The 26,212-nt window shown below is 42.1% G+C and overlaps 1 protein-coding gene across 2 annotated transcripts in view; it reads left to right on the top strand.

The window, feature by feature from the left end:
• The window catches only part of ssh2a (slingshot protein phosphatase 2a), a 30,246-nt gene extending 4,434 nt beyond the window's left edge, over positions 1-25,812 (top strand). Inside the window, exons 1-14 of one of the 2 annotated variants that reach the window (XM_079246526.1) lie at positions 8,971-9,474; positions 15,072-15,184; positions 15,495-15,559; positions 15,973-16,094; positions 16,347-16,412; positions 16,569-16,634; positions 16,933-17,127; positions 19,626-19,719; positions 19,807-19,935; positions 21,293-21,339; positions 21,495-21,641; positions 21,731-21,931; positions 22,026-22,905; positions 23,645-25,812. In XM_079246526.1, coding sequence (XP_079102652.1) covers positions 9,347-9,474; positions 15,072-15,184; positions 15,495-15,559; positions 15,973-16,094; positions 16,347-16,412; positions 16,569-16,634; positions 16,933-17,127; positions 19,626-19,719; positions 19,807-19,935; positions 21,293-21,339; positions 21,495-21,641; positions 21,731-21,931; positions 22,026-22,905; positions 23,645-25,249 — 3,858 coding nt within the window. In that variant the 5' untranslated portion in view covers positions 8,971-9,346 and the 3' untranslated portion in view covers positions 25,250-25,812. Of the gene's footprint in view, positions 1-8,970; positions 9,475-15,071; positions 15,185-15,494; positions 15,560-15,972; positions 16,095-16,346; positions 16,413-16,568; positions 16,635-16,932; positions 17,128-19,625; positions 19,720-19,806; positions 19,936-21,292; positions 21,340-21,494; positions 21,642-21,730; positions 21,932-22,025; positions 22,906-23,644 lie in introns of those variants that run through there. The other variant, XM_079246527.1, reaches the window with a different exon arrangement.
• The last annotated feature ends 400 nt before the right edge of the window (positions 25,813-26,212 follow it).

The following is a 26,212-nucleotide window of genomic DNA, read 5'->3' as shown; positions in this document are numbered from 1 at the left end:
GTCCGCTAGAGTCGGATCGGCTCAATTGTAGGGAAGTGTATCCATTCAGACCGAGATCGCATTACTGCACCTTGGTCAAACGCACCAAACCTTTATAATAATATATCCCCATTCCTACCAAAGGTGGCGCTGCACCAGTATTTAGCAAAAGAGAGGAAAAGACACGCGTGAAGAAGAAAACTCATTTGCAAGTTAAACATGAAGCACGAAACTATCACTGTTTTGGTTTTTTATGTTGTCTTATGCAAGTATCCTGCAGAAGTACACTGCAACAACGGGGGCAGTATGAACAACAGATGAGGCAGAGGACTCATCGCTATGTATCCACCCACAATGCAATGCTCTGTCAAATGCAGGAAGTGACTTTTTTTGTAGTCCGCTTGCTGTATTTGGTCCGCTTGAAACGGGCCGAGACCTGCGTTTGTAGGTGGACCGAGTCCGCTTCTTTGATCCAAATCCAATTGATGCATTCACATTTCCCCAAATTAAGCGGACTTTCTGAGCAAACGGACTCGGTTTCTAATTAAAGAGGCTGATGTGAATGTGTCCTAAAAGAACCAGATATGCAATTCTGTTGTATGTGTTGATTTCTTTCATCACCTTTGATCTTTGACTGTTGCCCAACTTCCCTCTCAGTTTACATTCATGCTTGTTTTGGGCTCCTTCACTTTGCATGACACCAGAAAAATCCAGTACGCCTGCTCGGCCTCCATTCAGTCTGCTAATACTCCTTCATGGAGTAGGACGCTCTGCAAATATGCATTTAAGATTTGTTTAAATAAACTTCTGACAGCATAATTTGATAAAGATTCCTATAAGAAAATTATCACTGTGTCACCCAGTCGCGTAACCTTCAGCTGGGTTTAGTTTAGGGTTTAAACTAAACTAGTTTCGGGTTTAGTTTGTCGCAAAAAATGTTCTAACAAAAATACGGACAAACGACAAACAAAAAAGTGAAATCATAGATCTCTATTTTATAAAAACTGAAACTATGTGATTGCTCGCGGCCCAAAACATTCAGTACCTGATCTGGGCATTTGTTCAGCTCTCTGTTCAGGTAAGGTTTTACAAATAAGGAGATAATGACAAATAATCTGGTCCTTGCCAGGTACTAAAATGAGATATATACTACACTAGTTAAGTTACGCCACATTACACATTTCATCCTGCCATCACATATTTGACCAAAGTAGGCTAAACAGCAAAAACAGTGTGTGAAATCTTAGCGTGCTTTATTTAACAGCTTGTAGACTTGGCTTTTTACAGTCTTATATCAATCCATTGACATTTGCAAACCTTTATTTATGCATAGGTCTGTTAAGGTCATTGCAACACTCTGATTCTTTTCTTTTTCAGTCGTTCTGCTGTAGATTTTCTGCTGTTTCTGGGATTATTTTTCTCTTGCATGACACATTTTCAGTCGAGTTTTAGCTGCCAGAGAGATGGCCTCATATATGACTCTAGAAAATTTTGGTAGACAGAGGAGTTAATGATCAACTGTCTGTAAGGTGAACCAGTCTCCTGGCTGTAAAACAAGCCAAAATCATCACCTTTTCCAGCTCTGTGATTAAGAGTTGATGTGAAGCGTTTGTGCTGAAATGTTTTGTTCCCCTAATTTGCTGTTTTGCATTATGGCCAAAGTGTCTCCACTTTGGTATTGCCTGTGTGTGTGTGTTTATATGGTATTGTTCCAGATGTTTTCAGCTCTGCCACGGTTTTGCAAACCAAAGCTGTGTTGGTCATGTCATTGGATAAAAGCGGCTTTCTCCTGACAACGATTCTAAACAAGCCTTGCTTGTTCAGTCTTCATCAAATTGTCCCGTCATGAACAACTGTCTGAATTTAGTAAACCGTCTGAGATGTGGCTCTCTTTCTATCTCCATTTCTGATCTCTGCATATTAACTATCTCACTGTAGAATGATGGACTCCAAATTGTTTTAAAAATGGCCTCATAAGCCTGCTCAGATTGACAGTCAGCAACAACTCCTTCTCTTAGACCACTGCACATGTATATCCCCTCTTTGCATTTTGTTAATTCACACTTTGAATGTTTCTAGAGCAACAAACTGTGCCAAGTCTGCTTTTATAGTCGTACTTCAACCTGCAAATGATCAGTTAATCAGGTGCATTTGATCAGCGGCACCTGGCTTCTGCTTGACTCGTTTTATTCCCATGGAACCTGCAAGCATAGACTTTGTTTTTCATTTGCAGCTTCTGCATTTTGGCTTAAATGTTGTTAAATAAACAGTGGGTTTGTGCATTCTGTGTTGTTTAACTTGAATTGTATTTACCAGATTTTGATACCTAGTAAGCACAAGTTGTTGTTTTTTTTTTTCCGTTTTATTTATTAATTTAATGTTTTGCATGAATGTTTAAAGCAGAACAGGCCAGAAAGAATCTTGGGCCTTTCCACATATTTGATTATTGAACCAGGGTGATGTCACTCCTCCTTGTAACACACCCCAACAGTGATTAGAAGTCAATGTGGTCTCAATTATCTGTTGAAGTCATGGCCATGGCTACGTGTGTGCATTTGAACACACACACACACACACACACACAGCTAAGATGCCGTACTCCGAAGCGCTTTACCGTTTGGCTCAGCGACCAAGCTGAGCATTTTGGATTTACTGTGCTGACATGCAGGGTGCAGCCAAGGGGCTCACTGGCTGACCTCTGATGCATATTACATAAGGTCGAATTAAGTGTGCGCACCCCACCCACATATGGCGCGTGCAGTACGGAGAGGAGCTTTCTCTGCAGTGCAGGTTCTTGTTTTTTTTTCTTCGTCTTTCTCTTATTCAGTCAGCTATTCACTGACTCATACACTGCATCTCTCTCTCCGATCGTCTCTTTGTGTCAATGTCTCTTCCACACAGAAATGCACAAACAGCTGCCTCTACACCCCCCGCCCCCCCGCACCACACCACACCGCTGAAGTATAGCATTGCTGCAGTGCAATGATGAATCTCTGCCACACGCTGCTGCCCTCAGGGCTGACACCAACTGTCAAGGACAGAGTTACAGAAACTTTGTTTTCCATTCAGAGTAACAAGCTCGTCAAATCTTAATTTGTAAGTTTAAATCTTAATAGTTAAAATAGTTTAGAAATATAGCTTTTGCTAAAGCTGCTGCAGAAAATCTGACTCTTCCCACCCTTCTGATGAGCAACCACAGTGGTATCAGGTGTCACGGCACAGCTGTCAGAAGCAGAGCGCATTGAAAGTTTTTTTTCATTTTTAAAGTCTATGGAAACTTGCATAAGGAAAAAATAAATTGTACACCTTGTTACTGGATCAAACTTTGGTGCACATTTTGCAGTGAAATTCCGCCCTCTCATTGGGTCACTTACCTGGTTTATTTGCTTTAAGGCTGCTTAATTGTGCAGCTGTCACACATAACACATGGGTGTGGAGGGTATAGTCATGCTGTTTAAACACGTCAGTAGTGGCGAGTTACACTACTTTTTTTTATTTTTTTTTTTTATTAAAGTTACACTACTGATGTGTTTCTCGTTTGGTTTGCAGTTCATAAAGTGACAGATGTAGCAACAATAGTGCTACCACATGTAAAAGCTGCATGTGTATTTGTTAAAGGAAGACTGAGGATAAGAAGTTTCTGTGTGAAGAAATCGGCCTCTTGTTTATCAACCCTCCCTCTGACCTTGTGCGTCCATTGTGTCCATGCCGTACGGCACTTCCTGTTACAGAATGCAGTGCAGGTCATTGTAATGTTTGATTAGAGCTGGTTTCTGTTTACAGTGTTGGCTGTGTTGCTTTCAGTAATAACTGGTTATTTGAAGCACCTGATCTCACTTCATACACTGTAGTATCAAAGTACACCCAAAATACAACAAATTCATTCTGAAGAATTGCTTCCCTAACAGATCTGTTTCTGTGCTCTGTAGTATCCATGTTCTGGACTCGCCCATCAGCTCCAACACAGGTGTACACAAGCAGAGCAGGTTCATCAGGACACACATTTAATGAGTCCACTGTCAAAACAGAAAAGGCTGGACGTGGTAACTGACACCAAATCAAGGGAAGGCTCGACACACCTCTTCATAAGCTGTTCAACCCCATGTCTTCCTATGGTACAGCTGCTGTTTTAACTTGACACACTCCCTGCTCAGTATTAGTGAATACACTGACAGAGCTATCAGTCTCATACAAGTTAAATGACTGCAAATAAACTATGTTACAGCATGCTGTCTGAAAGGTGCGTGGACAAAATGTAACATGAGTTTTTCTGTGTATTTCATTTCGTTACAGATTATGTAATGTTATAAATGAAATAGTCCGATGTGGCATTAAAGGAATGCAAAACTACCAAGTAAAGCTGTATGTGAGAAGAGCTCGGTATACAGTTTAGTCAAATCTAATTTATAAAACACTTAATACGGTCACGCGATAACAAATATTAAAGGCTCTAATGGAGCTCAAATGCACAGAACAATGCAGTGCATGTTTCAAGTGCATCATGCGTCAAATTTTAATGCAGTTGATAGAAATATGGTTTCAGCTATTTTATGCCGAAGTGTTCAGTCAACAGGTCCATCTTTTTTGTTTTGTTTTGTTTTTTACTGCCTTTAAAGAGCCTCCATGTTTTTTCAAGGTTAAGTGCTCCCATAACACCTGAATGGACTGAGTAGTTTGCAAATATCTAAACCAAAGGTGTTATTATCCAGGCTGTTATTTGCTTGAGTTGCTGTTTTTAATCATTAAAAGCAGGTATGTTAACGGCCACATTTAGAAGTTCATCTGAAATAGTTTACGTCTTCAGCTGGATAATGCATTTCTCTTCCTGGGGACAGTAAACTTTACTGGATTCCAGATTACAAATCAGCCCTTAACTGTGTCTTTTTATGGTACAATGTCATGCTGAGAGTCATCTATGACAAACAGAGAGTATCATTCCCTAACTTATCAGGCACACACACACACACACCCTTGACCGTCATGTTTCTTCCCATTCCCTTCAACTTACAAAGGAAGGCATGTTGCGGAAGACGATTGTGCAACTTGCCCTGGACTTGGCCAAACACCACAACATGTTCTCATGTTGCAAGACTAAAAAGTTTCCACTGAGTGCTGGTAAATTTGATGACACTAAACAGAACCACATGACGAGCGCTGCAGCGTCCCCGTTTGTGTGTCGGAGCCAGAGCCTCGTTTCTCTCAGAGCTCACTGGACAACCTGCTCTGTGACACATGAAGCGGAGTTTCAGAACACAAGTGTCAGTGTGTTTGTTTAATTTGTGATGTAATCGATTATTCAAGACGCGCACAGCTGAGGGTTAAGACATGTGAAGACACTGTCAGCTGTTGTGTACTTGTCTTTTTTTTAACATTTTCATTGAAGAACAACGATTAAAACTTTCTGGAATGGATTCATTTATGGGGAATTTTAACCCCTGAAATGATGGATTTAACACACCGTGCATTCAGCTTTTTTTCAAATTTGATAATAGAAAAAAGAAAACAAATTTTAAAAAAAAAAGAAAAACTTTATTCAGTAGCTGAACATTCTGTCTGTAGAAAAGATGCCTGAACAAAATACATACATACACTCACTGGTATGTTTATAAGGTACACTTTGCTTGTGCATATTTAGACCCCTTTTGTCATCAGAACTGCCTTAATTCTGACTTAGATTCACAACAAGGAGTTTGAAACATTCCTCAGAGACTTTTCTCCATATTGATGATATAGCATCACACGGTTGCTGCAGATTTTTCAGCTGCACATCCATGAGGAGACTCTCCTGTTCCACCATCTGATTGGGATATGACGTCTGTGGAGAACAGTGAGCTCATTGTCATGTTAAAGAAACCAGTTAAGGAGGATTTGAGCTTTGCAATATGGTGCAGTATGCTGCTGGAAGTATCCATCAAAAGATGCTTCACTGCTCACGGATGGGTGGACATGGTCAGCAGCAATATTCAGGCTGGCCGTGGTGTTTAAAATAATGCTCAGTTTGTATTAAGAGGCCCAAAATGTGCCAAAAATATATCCCCCACGCTATTTACCACAAGCCTGAGCTGTTGATGCGATGCAGGATGGATATATGTTTTCATGCTATTTACTGCCAAAAATATTCTGCTACTGCAGTTTGCAGCTGATACAATCAGAAACATTTGTACTAGAACGGAGAGTTCTTTTAACAGCAATAAGCAAATTAAGAGGTGGTTGTTTTGATGGCTCATGGCACACAACAACAACAAAAACAAAAAAATGCTGAAGTCCATGGTGCAGAGAGGAACAGAAACCTGCCTCAAATCTGAAAATTTGATGTTATAAATGAACATACATAATACTTATAAGTTATTGCTGTCAATTTTTAATTTAAGGAACATCAGGAACCTAAAATAAAATAAAAATTTAACCTGAATGTGAACTTTTTTTTTTTTAAGGCTCCTTCTTAGTTGTGCTGTTGCCTGTCTGTCATCTCCAACCAGTCTGCCCATTTTGCTCTGACTATTTTCTCCTTTTTGGGCCATTCTGGGTTACTATCATCAGTTTATGAAATACTTAGATCAGCATGACAGGCACCAGCAACTATATGACATTTCAAACCACCTAAATCCTCTGTCTTCCTCATTCTTATGCACAGTATAAAGGGGAAAACAAAAGTGGAATCACAAACAAAACGCACTGTACTTCCACACTGTATCTTTTATATACATAGATACATATACACACACATATATACATACATATATATATATATATATATATATATATATATATATATATATATATATATATATATACATGTATGTATATATATATATATATATATATGTATATATATATACATATATATGTATATATATATACATATATATATATATATATATATACATGTATATATATACATGTATACATATATATATATATATATATATATATATATATATATATACATGTATATATATATGTATATATATATGTGTGTGTATATGTATCTATATATATATATATATATACATATATATATATATATGTATATATATATATATATATATACATATATATATATATATATATATATATATATATATATATATATATATATATATATATATATATATATATATATTCATGTATATATATATATATATGTATATATATATATATATGTATATATATATATGTGTGTGTATATGTATCTATATATATATATATATATATATATATATATATATATATATGATGCTTTTTTTTATGCATTACTCGTGATTACTCGCCTTGTAAAACACAAAAGCAACTCAAATTTGAACTTTGCCAAGTTTATATGAGTTACCGGTAATACAATTTCTGGCAATGTTCACCCAAATAAATAGGGTGAACATTATATATACATACATACATACATACATATATATATATATATATATGCATACATACATATATATGCATACATACATATTATATATATATATATGTATATATATATATATATATATATATATAGATATATATATGTACGTATATATATATATATATATATATATATATATATATATATATATATATATATATATATATATATATATATATATATATATAAAATTCAAACCCAGAATGTTCAGCTATTAAATCTAATTGTTTTTGGAAACGTGCTCTTTATTTATTTGGGTGAACATTGCCAGAAATTGTATTACCGGTAACTCATATAAACTTGGCAAAGTTCAAATTTGAGTTGTTTTTGTGTTTTACAAGGCGAGTAATCACGAGTAATGCATAAAAAAAAGCATCAAGGAAGAAAATAATAATAAAGATAAAGTAGACCAACTAGAAATACTACCTCACATCGTTTTCATCTCAGAAGAGCAGACGGTAAACAAGATGTGGTTAAAGGACACCTCATCAAAGTGTGCGCCTCATAGCTCGTTCGTAGATCTCGACCTCACAGAAACAATGCGCAACAATGGACTGGAAAGTTCCTGATCACTGAGCCAAAGTTGTGTTGTATAACAGCATTCGTAATTATGCCCCATTCCTCCGTCAGACTTCTTCTGGAGAACTTGGAAAACATCAAGCAAGCCTCTCCTAAACATAGCAGAGCTCAGAGTCACAGGTCATCTGCTACACATGGTTTAGTTTACCATTTAGGACACTTGGAACGCACTGGTGCGAATATAATGAGGAGGGCTTCAGTTTTACTGTGTTTTCAAATTGTTGTCAGCTTACATAGGGCCGAGCACGTTGGCACGCTTGCGAGAAATAAAATGTTTAATAGGCTATTTAAAAAAAAAAAAGAGTCAAAACATTGTGGCCCATCCAATGGCGCAGAGTATCTCAGTTCATACACAGTATGGGTGAAGGGTCTCTGCTTTCTCCCCCAGACTTTCTCTGGCTCCAGTGTATCTCCACCTAGATAGGGCAATGACTCTGTTCTGCAGTGACTCTGTCTGGATCCCTTTATCCTGTTTCTCATTTGTTCCTGCTTCTTATGTAAGTAAACCATTTGTGTGCGGAGACTATTGAAGTCTGACTGCAAAGCTACAAACCCCATGTGGGTTTAATTGGCTTTATTACATTAGCTTAATAATCACATCCCCCTATTGAGTCTGCTGTACCAGGACACCTGATCAGATGTTGGCAACATCAACATGTTAGGATTATTAACAACATTATAGGTTAGTGCTGTATACATGGCAACCATGTGGTATGAAGTAACCTGAAAGTATTGAGCTCTTAATCAGACACTACAGGTAATGTATTTCCTGGTCAGATAAGCACACACTCAGTCAGACAAGAGGAACTAAACAGTCTAATAAAAAGCTGATGTAAACACCACCTCGTCTCTGTAGTGAGCTGTTTTACTTCATCGAGCGTCGTTGCAGGGCTTCAGTCTCCACCTCCTTCTCCTTTTCCCAAAAGCACGTGTCTCCAACTCCTCCTCCTCCTCCCTCCGACTCAGTCCGGCAAGAGTTCACTCAAGTCATAAATGTGTGTACAATACACGGGAAGGAGTTTTATCTCTTCTAGCCATGAATAATGTCGAGGAAAAAGGACAGAAATGGCTGTGACACGGGGATTCCTGCCGCTTTGGGGGGAAATCACGGACTTCCAGACCCGGGAAGCAGGAACATGGAGCCAGAGATATAACCACGCTGTTTGACTCGACAGAGTTACGGTTTGGAAACATCTGGGAGATTTTTGTGGCTCTAATTTTTCGCGGAATATTTCACAACTTCTAAACTCCTCGGAAGACAGTCGTTTGCTTCTTTGTGTTGCCGAAGCACATGTTCGTGTAAGAGACGGGGAAGTGGTCCGTCTGACTGAGAGCACCTGACGGCTTTCTCCCGCTGCGGTTCTCGCCCTCCCTCCCAGCGGCATGACCCTCGGTACGGTGTCCGGCTCCGGCAGCTCGTCGGCGCTCAGCTTCTGCTCCTGCTGCGGGGCCAAAATGATGCCTCACTTCAGCGAGGATGCAGTGGTCTCCAACAACCAGATCAACCAGCTGTAAGTTCAGTGGGAAGTCTTAGAAGTTAACACATTTTTCAGGATTATATTAAAGCAGTTAATGGCTAATTAAAGACCTCTGACCAATGACGCCTGATCGCACCTGCATCTCGAAGTGTGGACTCAGGTATGAGACGACTCTGACTGGACAGAAAGTCAGTCAGCATAGGTTTGTCTGTAGAAACTTAAGTCTGAATGAGATATCATTTAAAAGGATTTAACAGTATGGGTAATACTTAAGATTAGTAGCAGTTTTGCAATGTGATTGCTAAATCTTTTTCCTGGTGATGCATCAAGGATTTAGTCATATTAGAGATTTCATTGATATGATTAAGTCATAAAGCCCACATTTCCTGTGAATCATCATACCTGTTCCACAGGTTCATGCACGTATTTGATAGATGGACAGGTGAAATAAGACACCTATTTTTATTTTTTTTTTAAAAGTATTATAAGAGGTTAGGCTTATGAATATTATGCATATATTTGTTTTCTGTATGTTGTGGCTGAATTAACTAACGTTGTTGAAGTAGAAGATGTTTACTTTAATCTTCCCCTCATAAGTTTTGTCTGCGGGTTTGGAGAGGGCTTGTGTTTGTTTGTGAGATGCTAAAAAGGATTTGGTTGACTTGTACATGTGGTCTGCCCTTCAGGACAGATCAAAGGGCTAGTGTGTTCCAGCATTTCCAAACACTTATGTGGAGCTGACTCTGATAAGCTTTGCAAAGTTGTGAGAAGCAAAAAATAAATCAATGAAGATATTACTGCAACTGGATTAAAAGTTGATGAAATCAGCATTTATCTTTGTCTTTCCTTAGAAACTTTATGTGGCATTTCTCAGCATTTTCGTGCCGTCAGTAAGTGGTTTTGCTCTGGTTTGAGTTGGCTTTCTGCTGCGACTTTCAGGAGGATCCAGGGCACCATTTGTCTCCATTGTGTTTCAGCTGTTTTACACATGATATTGTGGTGAGGTTATTGCGTAAACTGAATATGAAGCATTATTCGACATCCAGTTTTTTTTTGTTTGTTTGTTGCTTTTTTTTTTTTTTTTTTTTTAAGCAAAGGGGTATTTGTACATGTGGTTTTGCTCCAGTGTTGTTGATGTGAAGATGTTAGTGCATGACACGTTCTCCTCTAGCAGCCACATTTCTATAAAAACAGATTTGGAAATCACGAGTGGTTTTAGTCGAAACTGCCATACTGATGCATTTGGTACTTGTGTTTATACATCTTCTTAACTACCCGCTTGTGTCTGAATGGCTTAATGTTTAACCTGCACATCTAAGAGTAATTACAAGCCTTGGTCATTGCTGGAGTTAAGTGTTACCTGTGGCTACATGGCATCTGGTGCACTATTGTTATCCTACCAATTTTGGGAATCCGGGTAAATCCCCTCTTCCGTTTTGTGCACGTTGGTGTTGCTAACAAGTTTTCCAACCAAAACAAGAGGATGTGACCAAGAAACGAAACAGAAGTTTGTGAAAACTGACTGAAGGCAGCCGGATGTAAGTCAGTACTTGTGCTTCTGTGTTTTTCTGATGTGTGCATGATGTTCCAAAGGTTGTATAATCCCCATAACTTTGTTTAGATTTTCCACCTTTCCCTTCTGTAAATCAGCGTAACTGTGACCCTCAGTGGAGATGCCTGATGTATCACGGTCATTGCGGTTCTTCCCCACACACATACAGAAGACCAGGTCTGGGCACTGGGTTAACTGATATCAGTGAGTTAATAGAGGTCTATGTTTAGTTTGACCTAGATTGTTCCTTCTGTCTTTATTGCTGACCTCTTATGTTACAGCAGCCCTCATCATATGGCTTCATCCAACGGCTTCTTTCTGAGTTATGTTGAGCTTTGTTGTAGTTTCTCTTTCATTCATTGTCAAGTCCAAAACTGAGAAAAATGCTGTCCAAGACATACTTTCTGCTAGTGCCACATTTTCTACAGAGCAGGGACTCGTGCCCATTTGCACTAATATGCGCACACACACACACACACACACACACACCAGCTATCTCCCCGTCTTTCCCATGGATTGTCTCTTCCTCAGCTGCAAACTCAGAAGGCCTTAGCAGGACCTGCCCTGTATAGACCCTGGCCCTATATTTATCCCACTCTCCTCCCAAGAGTGACTAATAAGGATACATGCTTGGGGAGGGGGGGTCACCCAGTTATCTGCCCACTATGTGGAGGGGTCCTTACATAGCAATGATTGTTTCTGTGACTGTTGCCCTAACAAGTACCTACCACTCCCACCCTCAGTCCAAAGTCGGGGTTGGCTTGAAGCCATAAGATGACCCACCCTGCTCTGACACAAATCATACTCTATATTTTAACTTAAACATGTCATTGTCACCCTCTTTCTACTTTAATTTGACCCTTAAATCAGTTTGAAAAGGGAAGATTTTTATCTGTCTTGACATTTTTTTTTTTATTTTTTTTTTTTTATATATATATATAATTTTTTCCAAACCTTGCGTGTCATAACATTTAGCTAACATACTAATGATGTCCATCTGGGTGCTTTTTACCAGCAGCTCGCTCTGTTATCAGTTTCTGACTGTGTTGTATTACAAAGGCATCTGTAAAGTAAAACATAAATTAAGTTTTTTTTTAATCATTCTCTCAATAAAATAATTGTTATTTTATAAAATATCAGAAAAATGTCTGACAATCCAAAGAATTTATTCCAGTTATGGGTATGGTTTTGCACTACCTATGACTACAGTACAGATCTGAGAAGCTCGCATATCATCGTGCCAGAAGTTGTTCCAGAAACTGTTAATAATCAAAGATCAAACAGTTTCCCATAGATAGACTTAACTGATTAATCTCTGCAGCTTTGCTGTGGTTCACGAGGTTATCATACTGTCTGTGTGGCGTCTCATGTTTTTACTGTACATACTTATACCCGCATGTAGCTCTGAAACGAGCTCCCAGTGTGCTTTCACTGCTCTGTCAGAGAGAAACCTCTCCGTACAGTAAGTTGACTGTGCTCTTTTAAATACAGACTATCAATAGCCGAGACTTTGAAAGGACTACTGTATTTTTAGTAGCTATATTTGAGTCTTTCACAGCCTCCCACCTCCCAAACCGTCAAGCTTGTATTTCTTTTTTGGTGCGTCTGTGTGCAGGTGTAATAATGCGTGTTTACATGCATGTGTGCGCACGGCCTTTCCAGGCAGGATTCTCGGTGAGCGCTGCAGTGTTGCATTACAAATGACATTGCACAGTCAAATAGCTATACATGGTCAATGCCAAGTACACTACATGAGTCAGTGCGTCGAGCGCAGCGGGAGATGATACAGCAGGAATTGAGAGGAATGACGGAAATTAAAAGAATGAATTAGTGAGAAATGTAGGGGACAAAAGGAAGCTGTAGAGGGGAGTGTGAGAGGAAACAGCTGGGTCAGGGGTGGGTGGGTTATGGGAAATGAGCTCAGCACAAAGCTGGGGTTTTGTTTACGCTCCCATGTCTCTGTTGTCTCTGGATTCTCTGCATCTTTGGTCTCAGCAGAACTCAGGAAGGTCAGCCGGACGGCAGAGGGATGAAGTTGCAGACAGAAAAGGGATGACAGGAAGCCTGAATGTCAGACACCACCAGACCTCGATTAGGATGAACTTGAAGGTTTTATGAAGTAAAGTTGGGTTCATTGAGTTGACATTTGTATGAAAGCTTATCTAAAGCAGTGGTTTACCATTAAAGGAGGTATACCGAATTGGCCAAATGGTTTGCTTCTCTGGCGTGTGCTTCTCCTTATTTTTTGCCAGTTCCTGCTCTTAGTTTCTGACCCCTAAGGCTATGAAACCAACCTCATTTTAGCAGAACAGGTCGACCTGCTCCATGAATCTGTTTTCTTATGTAATAGTAGCTGTATTTGTTCCACGGAGCATTGATCAAACTGCAGCGGTTGATATCTCTGACTTGTGCTGTTGTTGCATTTGACCTCTTGAAGATATTCACCCTAAAACATAAAGTGTTGATGGCTTGAAGTGGCTTGTTTTTCCAGGTTTTACTAGCAAAACCGAGGACATTTTCCAAAATGTCATTTTCCAAACAATGAATCCTGTATAAAAATGGGGGGGGGGGAACTTTGCCTGAAAGAGAGCAGATTAAAACTTATTTAATCTCACCTCATAAAATTAGTTTCTTTAGAAATTTGTGTAACTTTAAGACCACATATAATCATGTATTTTATTATGTTTTTGTCCGGCCTGCAAATTTGGTGAAACCAGTAGGGGTTTTTGACCCTTTAAGAGCCAAAACAATCCGTTTCAGTAAAGGGCTCTAAAAATATACAACTTTATATTTTTTTTCAATCAGATTTAATCAGATTAGATACAAGTTTGTTTTATTTTTGTTTTTGTAGATAATATTTAATGTTTATACTTTTTTTCTTTCTTTTTTTTCCCATGAAAACCCTTCTTTTTGTGAGGAAAAATACACAAAAGTATTGTTTTACAAATATGAGGCGTAAAAGGGGATATTTGGTATGAGGTTATCACAACTTTGTGAGCTTAAGATTTAATAAAAACATTGATCTTGATGCATTGTTTTTGGACATGTGTGAGCCAACAGCTTCAGACCAAGCCATAAAAATGCCTTTTTGAATTACAAGATTGCCTGTATTTTAATGAGATAAACAAAAAACTAAGTATTTTGGCATATTTGGTTGGAGGTTACTGCACCCTTGAAAAGGTCAGCCATTGATAAGATTGCTTTTGAATCATCAATTATTGGAGAGTTCATAGAAAACACCAATATCTGACACCGATGTGATCACTGCAGCCACTAAATCTGCTCAGGGAAAAAAGGGGAGCAGGCCGTGAATGCAGCAGCCACTTTCCCAAGTGGGAGCCTCTTATTCATCAATATGAATGGTGGAGTTAAACAGCCACAGAAAAGGCCTTTCAAGCCGTTTTGTGGGTGCGTTCTGTGATCCACACATTGGCATCACACTGTTTTGATATCCAGTTAAACCTACTGACCTCTTGTTATGTGTTCTTCTCAAAGCAGGGAGCTCAGTCACAATTAATGAGATTAAGTGTCTCAGAAAGGAGCAGAACCCCATTTAACACAACCTGCTCTGGTGCAGATCGCTGTGGATCGGCCAGCTCTTATCTTTGCTCAAACATTGTGGAGGAGGGGACTCGCTCTTCCTTCATGGACCCCTGGTCTCCTCTGAGTCCTCCCCCAACCCTCCCTGCTGGCAGCTGTTAGTGTGAGTAAGTTGGAGTGTGATCCAGCTGTGTGGAGGAGCAGAGAACATTGTGTTCTGAGTTCACATCGGGGCTTGGATCTTGTTTTGCCTGCATAGATCTGTCAGCTCTGGTTTTGGCAGCGTGCAAACCACAGACCAGCTGAATGAAGCATTGTGACACTGTGACATAACCCCGTGACAAAAACTCGCCACATTCTGGCCACCATCTCGCACTTGTTTTAAATACTTGGGGTCAGCATGTGCAAGGAAGTGATTATAAATGTGGTACACTTAAACGGTTGCTGAAGTGACAGCAATTTGGAGCTTGGCAAAAGCTCCATATGCTTCAGTTTTCCATTCCCGTCTCATATTCCCTTCTCTTCTCTTCCCCTCCAGCATCAGCGAGAGCTTCCTTACAGTAAAAGGTGCAGCCCTCTTCCTCCCGAGGGGAAGCAGCCCCACTCCAAACTCTGCACCTCGTATCAGCCAGCGCAGGAACAAGCACACAGGTAAAGACCAGCACATTCAATCCCCACATAGCTGGCAACTACACTTCTCTTCCGCCTCTTCTCGGTTTAAGACTAAATGGCTCACTTTATAACGGATATGTCACAAGAAACAGTGAAACTGTTGCATAACAATCCAGATAAGCTCAGTTGTGCTTGTTTGTCTTATAAAGAAGTATTTCTACTTCAACATTTTGTGTAGTTTAAACTGAAGGACACTTTACAAGTTTTATGTCACCCTTTGACTAAAACTGTGATTATTGTCCGAAACAAACTGAAATTAAAGCTGAATGTCTGAATCTTTTCCATCCAGGTGACCTTCAGAAACACCTTCAGACCATGTTCACTGTGCTGCGGCCTGAGGATACCATCCGACTGGTTGGTAACACACTATCTGAAGACCTAAATCCACATAAATTGCGCGTGTATGAACACAATAGCAGAGGTCGGGGTGACACGATGACAATGGAGCGTATTATCCAGAGTGCCTGGTTTCAATTCTTTGTTGGGATGTATAAAGAACTGAAACTTGGCTTGGGTTTAAGAGCGCCACTTGTTCCAGTAATACGCTTGCAAATAACATAATGTTCAAGGAATTGGGAGTTGGACGAACCTGTTAGGACCTGATTTTCTTTTATTTTCTAATGACAATTTTTTTGTTTAAAAACATGGCTTCCCCAACTTAACCCAAGCTTAACGCTGAAATGTAGACTGGTTTCATTCTGATGCTCCTTTCTGATGACTTTATCGAGTCATCCTCCTTCATCTTTTCCTCTTTTCTGTTCTCCCAGGCTGTGCGTCTGGAGAGTGCCTACCCTCAGGTAACCCGCTACATGGTGGTGGTCTCCACCAACGGCAGGCAGGACACGGAGGAGAGCATTGTGCTCGGCATGGACTTTGTCTCCTCTGATAGGTCAGTTCCACGGCAACAGTAAGACAACAACTCTGCACAGATAAAGTGCTGCTTCTCTTTTGTTTATGTTTTGATTTTTTAAAAAATTATTTTTAATTCACACGTACAGTTAGAAATCGGCGACGTTGGGTCAGTGCGACTTTTGTTGGGAACGTTTCTTTTCTTTAAGTAAACACAGATTATGAGCAACTCTTCTGTCTTATGTCATGAGCAGTGCATCATGTTTGTTTGTTTATTGATCTTTTCATGTAGCTGCTGTACTGTGGGGCTGGTTCTACCTCTGTGGAGTGACACTCTGATCCACTTGGATGGAGATGGGTAAGACCCTCCTATGTCCTACTTCCTCTTAGAGCTCCCTGTGGGACAACTGACTGACTGCTTCAATGACTTCTAGTTTGTGTTTTTTTTCTTCTTCTAAAAGCTGCCTTGTTTTCTGGACATCCCGTTTCTAAACTGTCACCCTTGTCTCCACAGTGGGTTTAGCGTATCGACCACGAACAGAGTCCATGTCTTTAAGCCAGTTTCTGTCCAGGCCATGTGGTAAGTAACCGGAGAAAATCACTGCTGCTTGAAGTTGGATGTTGTGCTTCTTTTGACTTTAACCTCTTGTAAGTTTTTCTTATCTTCTCTGCTTTCTTTTTGCCTTAGTGTCGCTCTCCTTTCCACTCTCTTCTTAATCTCTGTCACATGCCAGCGCTGCCTCCTCATTTCCTCATTTTGTTACAACTCTGTACCTCAACATCCTCTGATTCATCTAGACTCAAACTGCAGTATTGTCTCATTTGGTCCTTCTCCCTGCTGGTGTTTTTCTCGTTATTTAACCGCGTGCCTTCCTCAGGTCAGCCCTGCAGTCGCTCCACAAAGCCTGCGAGGTGGCTCGCTGCCATAACCACTACCCAGGCAGCCTGTTCCTGACCTGGGTCAGCTACTACCAGAGCAGGGTCTCCTCCAACCAGTTCTGCATCAACGAATGGAACGCCATGCAGGATGTGGAGTCGCACCGTGCCAATTCGCCCGTCCTCTTCACAGACCTGTGAGTTGAGGAGAGGAATGACCACAAGAACACACACACAGACACATACACTAGAATATTAGTGGTTTGCACACCACACAGGCAGTCATTGACACAAGCTCTGTTTGTACCCGTAGTGTGGTGTAAAATTCCTGTTGAGGGAAAGTGCTGCTCCAAATAGTTTTTAAATCTGCAGATGTGTTGGACGAAAAAACCACAACTATGGACATCAAATTTCTTCCACGTAGGGATGTCACTGTTATGGAATTTCTTGCTACGATTATTCTCTTGGAAATAATCACAATATTATCACAATTGTTAAATGTTAAGTAATTTCACTCCTATAAATATGTAGAGTCACATGAAGACTCTTCGTAGGTCTTTAAGTTTGATTTTTTTCTGATCTTTCGATACATACAGAACAAAATGTAAAATTAAAGCTACCAAGAAGTCTGACCAATGACATCTCACCTGTTGCATAAACACTAAATAAACACGTGCTGTTGTGCAACTCTGTTTTTATTCCATTTGCAAGTTGCACTGATCAAAATATGGTTCAGAAATGATCTTTTATACAAAGTAAGGAAATTGAGGGATCTTTACAGTTAAATAATTGTGGTGTTTAATACAGCAATGAATTGTGAAAAAGCCAAACACCTATTTGATCAATTCCTCTCCCAGGTTTATTCCTTTTACAAAGAGCTCCAGTCCTCAGAACCTTTAGCATGTCAGGAAGCCTGACATTTTTACAGTGGCAGCTTCCCGCTTGACATGTGCACTTCAGAGACACGTTAAACGGGGCGCATGCTTCCATCATGGATTCAAAGGAAGCCGAAAGTGTCTCGCGGGAGCAACAGGTTGTCACACAAGGTCAAAAATGATGAGCCGCACCTGCACAGCGACGTTGCAAAACCTTTCCTCACGTGCAGCAGCATCGATATCTCTGCAGGCCAGGGCGCTACAGCTGCGGTCAAGGGCTGTCTCTAACTTTCCAGGTTGACTTTAAGAAGAACACACTCATATATGTAGATATACACACACTCTGCTTCTGTAATGAGTTGTCAACAGAGCAGCTTGGAGGCATTAGAAAGTAATGGGAATGACTTGGACTTCTGGATTTATGTCTTTACTAATACAAGGGAAATTCCCCTCCCTCCTGCTGGAGTCACATGCTGCGCTACCTATTTGGAGCGTCTCTTTCGAGCGCACACACACACACACACACAGACTTCAGAGATCCTCAAGCGTCCAAAATAGCCGAGGCTTTAACTGGCTTGATTTACTTTTGGAAAGATGAAATCCAGACGGACACATGTGAAGGTAGACGGAGGGAATGGACAGAAGCAGGTGGTGGATGGGTTGCAGGGAGAGCCATGCACCTGATTTCCCTGAATGGAAAGAATGGAGGAGAGTCACGGCTGCAATAATAAAGCGGCTTTAAACTTGACAAATAAGAAATGGTTGTATTCGACGCCTGCCAAGACTCTGAAATAGATCACTCATTAACCCTTTGCTCGAGGCTTATCATCAAGATTACACACGCACACTAGTGACTGTTTAATTTGCTGGCTTGTTTCCTTGTAAAACTACTCTGGCTTGTTTTTTATGTTTGATTTATGAGCTGTGCTGTGAATTCCCTCAGGTTCTTTATCTATTAGCAATGTCAGGAAGTGACATAAAATGTCCATTCTTCCTGTAGACATTCACCCCGTTCCTTGTGTTGTGACTTACTTAGTTTCCATAAGTAGCCATCCCACTCTTAGGTCATCAGCGGGCGAGTCGGGACTTGTTGTGAGGTTAAAGTACTGTAACTGGTAACAAGCTGTATTTGTTGATAAGGATGGAAAACCTTTTTTTAACTCGACCCCTGTGGATCTTTCCTCTTGAGATCAGCGAGATAAACAAGCAACATTTCTCCATTTTCAGATGATGCCTTTTAAGTTTGCATTTCAAACCTGAAGTGACACTTTCCCTTTCTTTTGTGACTTTTAACCCACACTGCTATGCAAACATCGGACTGCAGAGGAAAAACTGGAAGTAAAACAAGGAAATTTAGACATAAGGAGAAGTTTGGAGACAAACTGAGCCTCTCTCTCTCCAGAGATGTAATTAAGCCACTTGTTGGTATCATCAGTGTGACGTCCAAAGGCTAAATACGTCCCCCAGCAGAGTTGTTAGAAACAGAGCCAGGCACAACAACAGGCACTTTCTACAAGAGGACTTTGTTGTGGATCGCCAACGGGCCATGCTCAGATTTTCTGTTCCCTCTCCAGTTTCTGAGAATCATACAAAGTGGCAATTCTCTTGAGGAACAAGTAATCTCATTGAGAGTATGAAAATGAATGAATGAACAGAAGGCAAGGAACGTTACTGTGACTGTGAAGGTGGTTCTTTGTGTCTGAGCGATTTTTTTTTTTCTGTTTTATTTGCAGGGAAAGAGAAAATGCAGTAGAGGTGGTGGTGGTGGTGTTGTGTTTTTTTGTTTTTTTTTTAATAAATGAAGTTGTCTGTGTGTGCAGTCCCACAGAGCGGGAGCGAACAGAGAGGCTCATCAAGATGCGCCTCAGAGAAATCATGATGCAGAAAGACTTGGAGAACGTCACCTGCAAGGAGGTGAGACACACACTCACACACACAAGTTTGCCTTCATCGTGATCATCATCAGTCTGTTTTCTTGAAGTGCCGTCGTCCTTTCCTCAGATCCGAACAGAGCTGGAGATGCAGATGGTGTGTAACCTGCGGGAGTTTAAAGAGTTCATAGACAATGAGATGATTGTCATCCTGGGTCAGATGGACAGCCCCACGGAAATCTTTGAACACGTCTTCCTGGTAAGAATTCAGGAGCCCTGAGGCCTGCATTGCAAAGCATGATCAGAGTCTTGGGTAACTTCAGGTGCAACACCGGATCAACAGCATCAGGAAGATGGTTCACTTCTGACAGAGGTTAATCACCATGGCAACTTGTATTGAAAGTCTAACCAGCTCTAGAGCAGGTTTTGAACAATTATGTCAGCAGAGATCAGGAGCTGTAAAGCTTTTTCTTTGTGTCTACTTTTAAAGATTTGGACATTTTATTTATTAAAATAGTCACTGAACTTTAGCTTGTTTCCACCGTCTCAAGTAGCATTTCAGTAAAACAAACTTTCTGAATAGTTTCACCTGAACATTTATGTTCGACTCTGCATCCATCCTAGAAAATATTTCTAAAACAGATTTTTTGATTGTTCTTCATTACATCAGCAGAGCATTTTGAAACATCCAGCGTTTTATTTGTCTGAATAAGATGGAAAATTTCTTAACTCTTAATGATACACCTGCAGTACCTTAATCTGATGAAAGCCATTGTCATCATCATCATCATCACCACCAGATCTGCTTGTGTTGTAATGATTCACTAGTGAAAACCATCATTACAACCCACAAAGTTTGTTTAAAGTTAGAATAAAACTGGACCAAATGAAACAAACTAAGAAAATCAACAAATACAGAAGGGAGCTAAAAACAATTACAGATCAATAACTCGATCTGCTGGTCTTTAAATATGAATTTACAATGTTTAGAAGAGACAAGGTCTCTCTTTTTTTTTTTTTTTTTTTTTTTCTAAAAAAAAAAAAGTACAATATATGTGTTTATATCCTGAGAGTGCAAAGCATAAGGACGGTTAGACGTCCGTTGGACATAAACAGATGGGGATGAGAACCAAGGCCTTAGCTAATTAACCTGTACCAGTGTGTGCGGCGATGGGTTGCCAGATCCAGCCATTCAGCCTGAAAATAAAGCTCACAGTTGTGAGTGTGAGATTTATAGTTTGTTATGAAATGAAGGGAGGCGTGGTAAACTGAATCATGCATCTTCAAAACCTTGGAAACACAAATGGGATTAGTTAAACCAGATAACCAGCTATTTTTCTTGAAGCACTCGTACCTTCTGTCAGTTTAGTACAGCGTTTCTCAATCCAGGTCCCACAGGACCTCCTGATCTGCCTGTTTTAGACACGTTCCTCCCCAAAAACACCTGAGTCAGATTATTGAACTACATCGAGTTTGTTGAAGGTAAAGTAGGGTTACCTCTAAAACATCCAGGGCAGGAGGTCCTGAGGAGGTGGACTTAGAAACACAGTTGTTTAGTAAAATAAAAAGTGTTTTAAATATAGTGCACATGATACTGACTGACTTTGTGTCTTTAGGGTTCTGAATGGAACGCCTCCAACTTAGAGGAGCTGCAGAACAGCGGGTAAGAGATCCGTTTCAGTACACAGACACACACACACACACACACAGTCACTGGCTTCATTTTACTGAACACAGATGAGAGAATCCATCACCAGCATCATCTCAAACAAACTCAACAAACATCAAACAAGCTTCTCTTTTCTGTGTGTAAAACAGGGTGCGATACATCCTGAACGTGACGAGAGAAATAGACAACTTTTTCCCGGGGATGTTTGAGTACCACAACATCAGAGTCTACGACGAGGAGGCCACCAACCTGCTGGAGTACTGGAACGACACGTACAAGTTCATCACCAAAGCCAAGTACGCGTCCGCACGTTCCAACAACCTGAAGTCCCGCTCTCGTTTCTTTCTGCAATGTTTAATGGCGCCGCATCTTTCTCTGCCCCCAGGAAAGCCGGCGCCAAGTGTCTGGTTCACTGTAAGATGGGCGTGAGCCGCTCGGCCTCCACGGTGATCGCCTACGCCATGAAGGAGTACGGCTGGGATCTGGATACGGCCTTTGACTACGTGAAGGAGAGACGCACCGTCACCAAGCCCAACCCGTCCTTCATGAAGCAGCTGGAGGAGTATCAGGGAATCCTGCTGGCGAGGTGCGTTCTGGTAGTGGAGCATCCGTACAAGGTTGCACACGGTTCAGGAACGTTTTGAGGCCAACACACTTTTCATTTTTTTTCCCCTCCGCAGCAAACAAAGGCATAACAAGCTGTGGCGCTCCCACTCCGACAGTGACCTATCTGACCGCCCGGAGTCCATGTGTAAACCTACTTTGGGTCGCGCTGATTCGCACAACAACAACACCTCCCCCTCCTTACATCACTTTCTGGGCGTGGCCGTGCTGCAGGCGCTCGGTGCCGAACCCGAAGACTCTGCCAAGTCAAACACGCACACCTCTGGCTCACGCCCGCTCGCCAACGGTGTATGTGAGACACCGGTTCAAGAGGAGGTGAGAGCAGATTGTGAAGACCGGGTCCTGCTTCCCCTTCCCAGACCGCGAGCAGCCACCGTCATCCCAGAGGAAAGGCTGGACAACTCGGCGAGCGTGGCCGTAACCGTGCCTGTTGCCGTGCCACACCCTCCACCGTCTCTACACATCTTACCTCCCACACCTGAACTCCAGCGTGCTCATCGTGGTCCTCCCACACACCTGGAGCTGTACCTCCATCTGCCCGGGACAGGCAGTTCAGAGGACGCCTCTCCTCTCACTCTGGGTTCCAGTGACTCAGATTTACCGACTCAGTCGTTATCAGATTCAGCAAGCAGCAGCCCTGTGACCGCCACCCCCCAGCCTCTGGCTCCTTCGCTCCCTCCCAGCGACGACGACAACAACAACAATCCCAGCGAGCCACAAACGGTCTTCGCCATCAACGGCCGCGGCGAAGCCGACGGGTCGTCCAACCACAGCAGTGACAGCATCAGCTTCCTCACCGCCAGGGAGAAGTTCTTAGGCCTGGCACAAGATGGCCGAACGAGGATGCTTTCAGAGCAGTCGCAGCAACGGACACCGCTGTCCGGCGAGGGGGTAACGGAAGTGGAAGATGAGGAGAACAAGAACGAAACAAGTCAGGTAAAAAAAATAAATAAAGGGGGGGGGGAGCAAGCATCTAAGTCCAGCAGCCTGCTACAGTTGTGCTCATATGTATTCGTCCCCTTTGATTAAAGAAAAGGCTGAATTTACACTCAAATAACTGGAGACAGTGAACAGTGAGACAAAATACCTGTCAACAGGTGCAGAAGTCTGACTTAGAGGAACAGAAAACACCTGACTGGAACATTACAGGAAACATTAAAGGATTGTTCAACTAAATATTAGTTTATGAGTGATGTAATATGTAATAAATTATCTTATTTGTTTGCTTTTTAAAAAATATTTCTCTTGAAACAGAATTAGAAAATAATGTAATGATTTTCATAAAATTTTTATTTATTATTACTTTAGTCAATTTCAGCTTATTTTACAGGCAGCTGTTTTATTTTTCCTTCTTTAATGAATAAATATGAGCACAACTGTAGTTACGCCTTTCTGCTTTTCTTTCTTTTTTTATTGCTTTAATTTTCATATCGATGATTTCTTCTTCAGGCTGAAGTTGCATGTAAACACAATGTTTTTACCAAAACAATAGCTGATTTTCCCAGTACATGTGAGTCACTGGCAGAGCTGGGATGATGGGCGTTTAGCATAGCGACACCTGCTGGAAGCCAAGAGAACAGTCTAGACCTGGACAGCGAATCTGTTTTAGTTTTTTTTTTAGTTCACCGTGACGTCTCAGAAGACTAATAAAACCCGTCTTCTTGTTCCCCTGCAGCCTGACGAGAGCTTTGACAGATCCTGCCCTGACCGGGCCCTTCCCACTCACCATGACGGCGGCGTATCCGTCCGGCATATCGTCACGGAGATCGAAGCCATATCCCACTCCGCCGCTTCTCCTACTTCCTCGTCATCCTCGTCTTCATCGCTGCCTCTGTCGTCTCTCAGCCCTCAGCTCATCCGAGTGGAGCATCAGGAGGAGGCGGAGGCTCCTGAGGGTCCACACGGTGCTGGAACTCCACCATCACAGCCGACGTCTCCCTCCATGCTGCCATGCGACTGGCCGGTGGGCTCGGTGCGGAGGGCCACCCAGCAGCTGGAGGAGAGGCTGAAGCAGGAGCTGGAGACGGCAGCGTCTCAGCGGTCCCCGCTGCACTCCCCCAGCACCGAACATCCTCCCGTCCGCTTGCCGCTGCACTCTGCAGAACAAAGCATCACTCAGGGAGAGAGCCGGACTGTTTGTGCTCATACCAAAGACGGGGAGAAGCATGCAGGGACTCAGGCGGAGCTTCAAAGACTCGATTTCTCAGGCACAGACAACCTCCCCGATCCCTCATGCTCCCCTGACTCTCATATCAGCCAAGTCTCTGGTGCTAAAGCGACCATTACGCACATATCTCAAGATAGCCATATGGTGACATCATCACTGGACTCAGCTAGTTCGTCAGTAGCATCATCTCTAGATACCTCAGCCCCGTCCCGACGGCAGGGCCAGCTGCACAGCCAAAACCTGGAGCGTCCGACTGCTTACCAGGACGCCTCGAACCAAATATCTCTGGACGGTGTGACATTACAGGAGTCAGGCACGGACGAAAGACTCGACTCCGCCTCTCAGGGCGGGAGGCAGAGCTGTGGCCCCAGCTGTGAAGCTCAGATCCGGCTGGCTCGCAGCAGCCAGGAGCTGGAGCGGATACAGCAGACGCTCCGAGAGCTGCAGGCTTTCCTTCACGAGGCCGTCAGCCTGGAGGCCACAGATGATCCAGCGCAGAAAGCGGGGCAGCTTCAGAGGCCAAGAGACGCCATGGACATGGAGCCCGGGCTTCACGAAGGCGTGAGATCTGAACAGACCCCTCCAGGCTTGGCAGCAGGACAGCAGCTCAGAGAAAAACAAGAGGGGAGGAGTGTGATGGAGCAAACAGGGTGGCACAGAGCCATGGAGCTGGAGGCTCGTATCCGCCAGGCGGGTCTCACGCCTCCTTCCCTCATGAAGAGATCCGCCTCCTTAGCGAAACTGGACTGTCTGGAGCTGTCAGCCAGCGACCTCAGTGACCTGGACCTGAGGCAAAACACCAGAACATCATCATCATCATCATCACACTCCCAGGACTCTGTCTCCTCGTCCCAGTGTCACCCAGACGACACCTGGAAGAAGCAGAAAGTGCTGACTCGGCACGCTGCGTCGCCACGTGACGACGCGTCCTCCTCTTGCCTCTCCGCTTCCACCCACGGCGGCTCAAAAGAAGACAAAGGCGAGAGGGACAAGCCAGATGGCAGCAGCGCGGTCTCCACGTCGCGTCAGCAGGGCAGGGGACATTCGTCCAGACGCCCCCGCAAAGCCGAGAAGAAACAACGAACTGCGGCTCTGCTGTACAACACCATGTAACCTCAGTGCAATAGACTGGAGCGGACATGACTGGAACTGTGTGAACGAGGCCGCACGATGTGTGTGAGTGCAGCAGGTCAGCCGTGGCCCCTGGAAAAACCTCCAACGTGCGTGTCGTGTGCGAGACGTGAATGGTGAACGTATGTTTGCATGTAAACCACTGGATGCGTTCAGGTTTGTCTGTACATTAATGTAATATGAATGTACAAAGACTGAAGTTGCGCAGATTCTGCACATCATTACGTCTTTTTCTTTGTTTTTTTTTTTTTATGTCCTTTTCGGTTTTTGTTTTTTTTTAAAGAAGCATCTGTGTTCAGTGTGTGACCCTCGCTGCCTGGTCAGAGCTTATAAAACTACAACAAGAGGGGCTTTTTCTCAGAACATGCACTTTACTGTTTAGATGACTGTGTTTTTGGTTTTTTTGTTGGTTGTTTTTGTTTTATTTGAAATCTGTTTTCTCACCCTGGGGAGAATTGTTTTGCACTGTTGTCTCTGTGGTTGCGTTTTCAAAGTGCAAAGAGATGTCTTTATTCAGATTTTTAATTAAACCAGAAGAAAGCTGATGGCGTTGTTGTTGTTTCTGTCATTAAATGCTTTAGAACTAAATAAATTTGGGAAGCTTGTACCGACTAGTGACTAAATTTTCAACCCTTAACGTCCGTTGGAGGTGAAAACATGAGACGAGTGCACAAAGTTTACTGCCCTCTGCTGGCTGGGCTAAAATAAAACCTCATCTAATCCTATTTAATAAAAACATTTTCTGCTTGTAAGTTTAAACTACAAGTAATTATTTCTTTGAACGCGTCATACCCGCCGCCGGGGGGGAGGAAGATCTCCATCGGTGTTCAGCGCAGCTTATTTCAGGCTGACATTTTACCTACTGTTTCATGTGGGTAATTAAACACTGAAATATAGGCCACCGGGGCTCCTGCTGAAACACGCTCACACATACACACAAATCAG

The sequence above is a fragment of the Telmatherina bonti genome (genome assembly GCF_933228915.1).
Source record: "Telmatherina bonti genome assembly, chromosome: 9".
Lineage (NCBI taxonomy): Eukaryota > Metazoa > Chordata > Actinopteri > Atheriniformes > Telmatherinidae > Telmatherina > Telmatherina bonti.
This window is presented reverse-complemented; position numbering and strand designations above follow the sequence as displayed.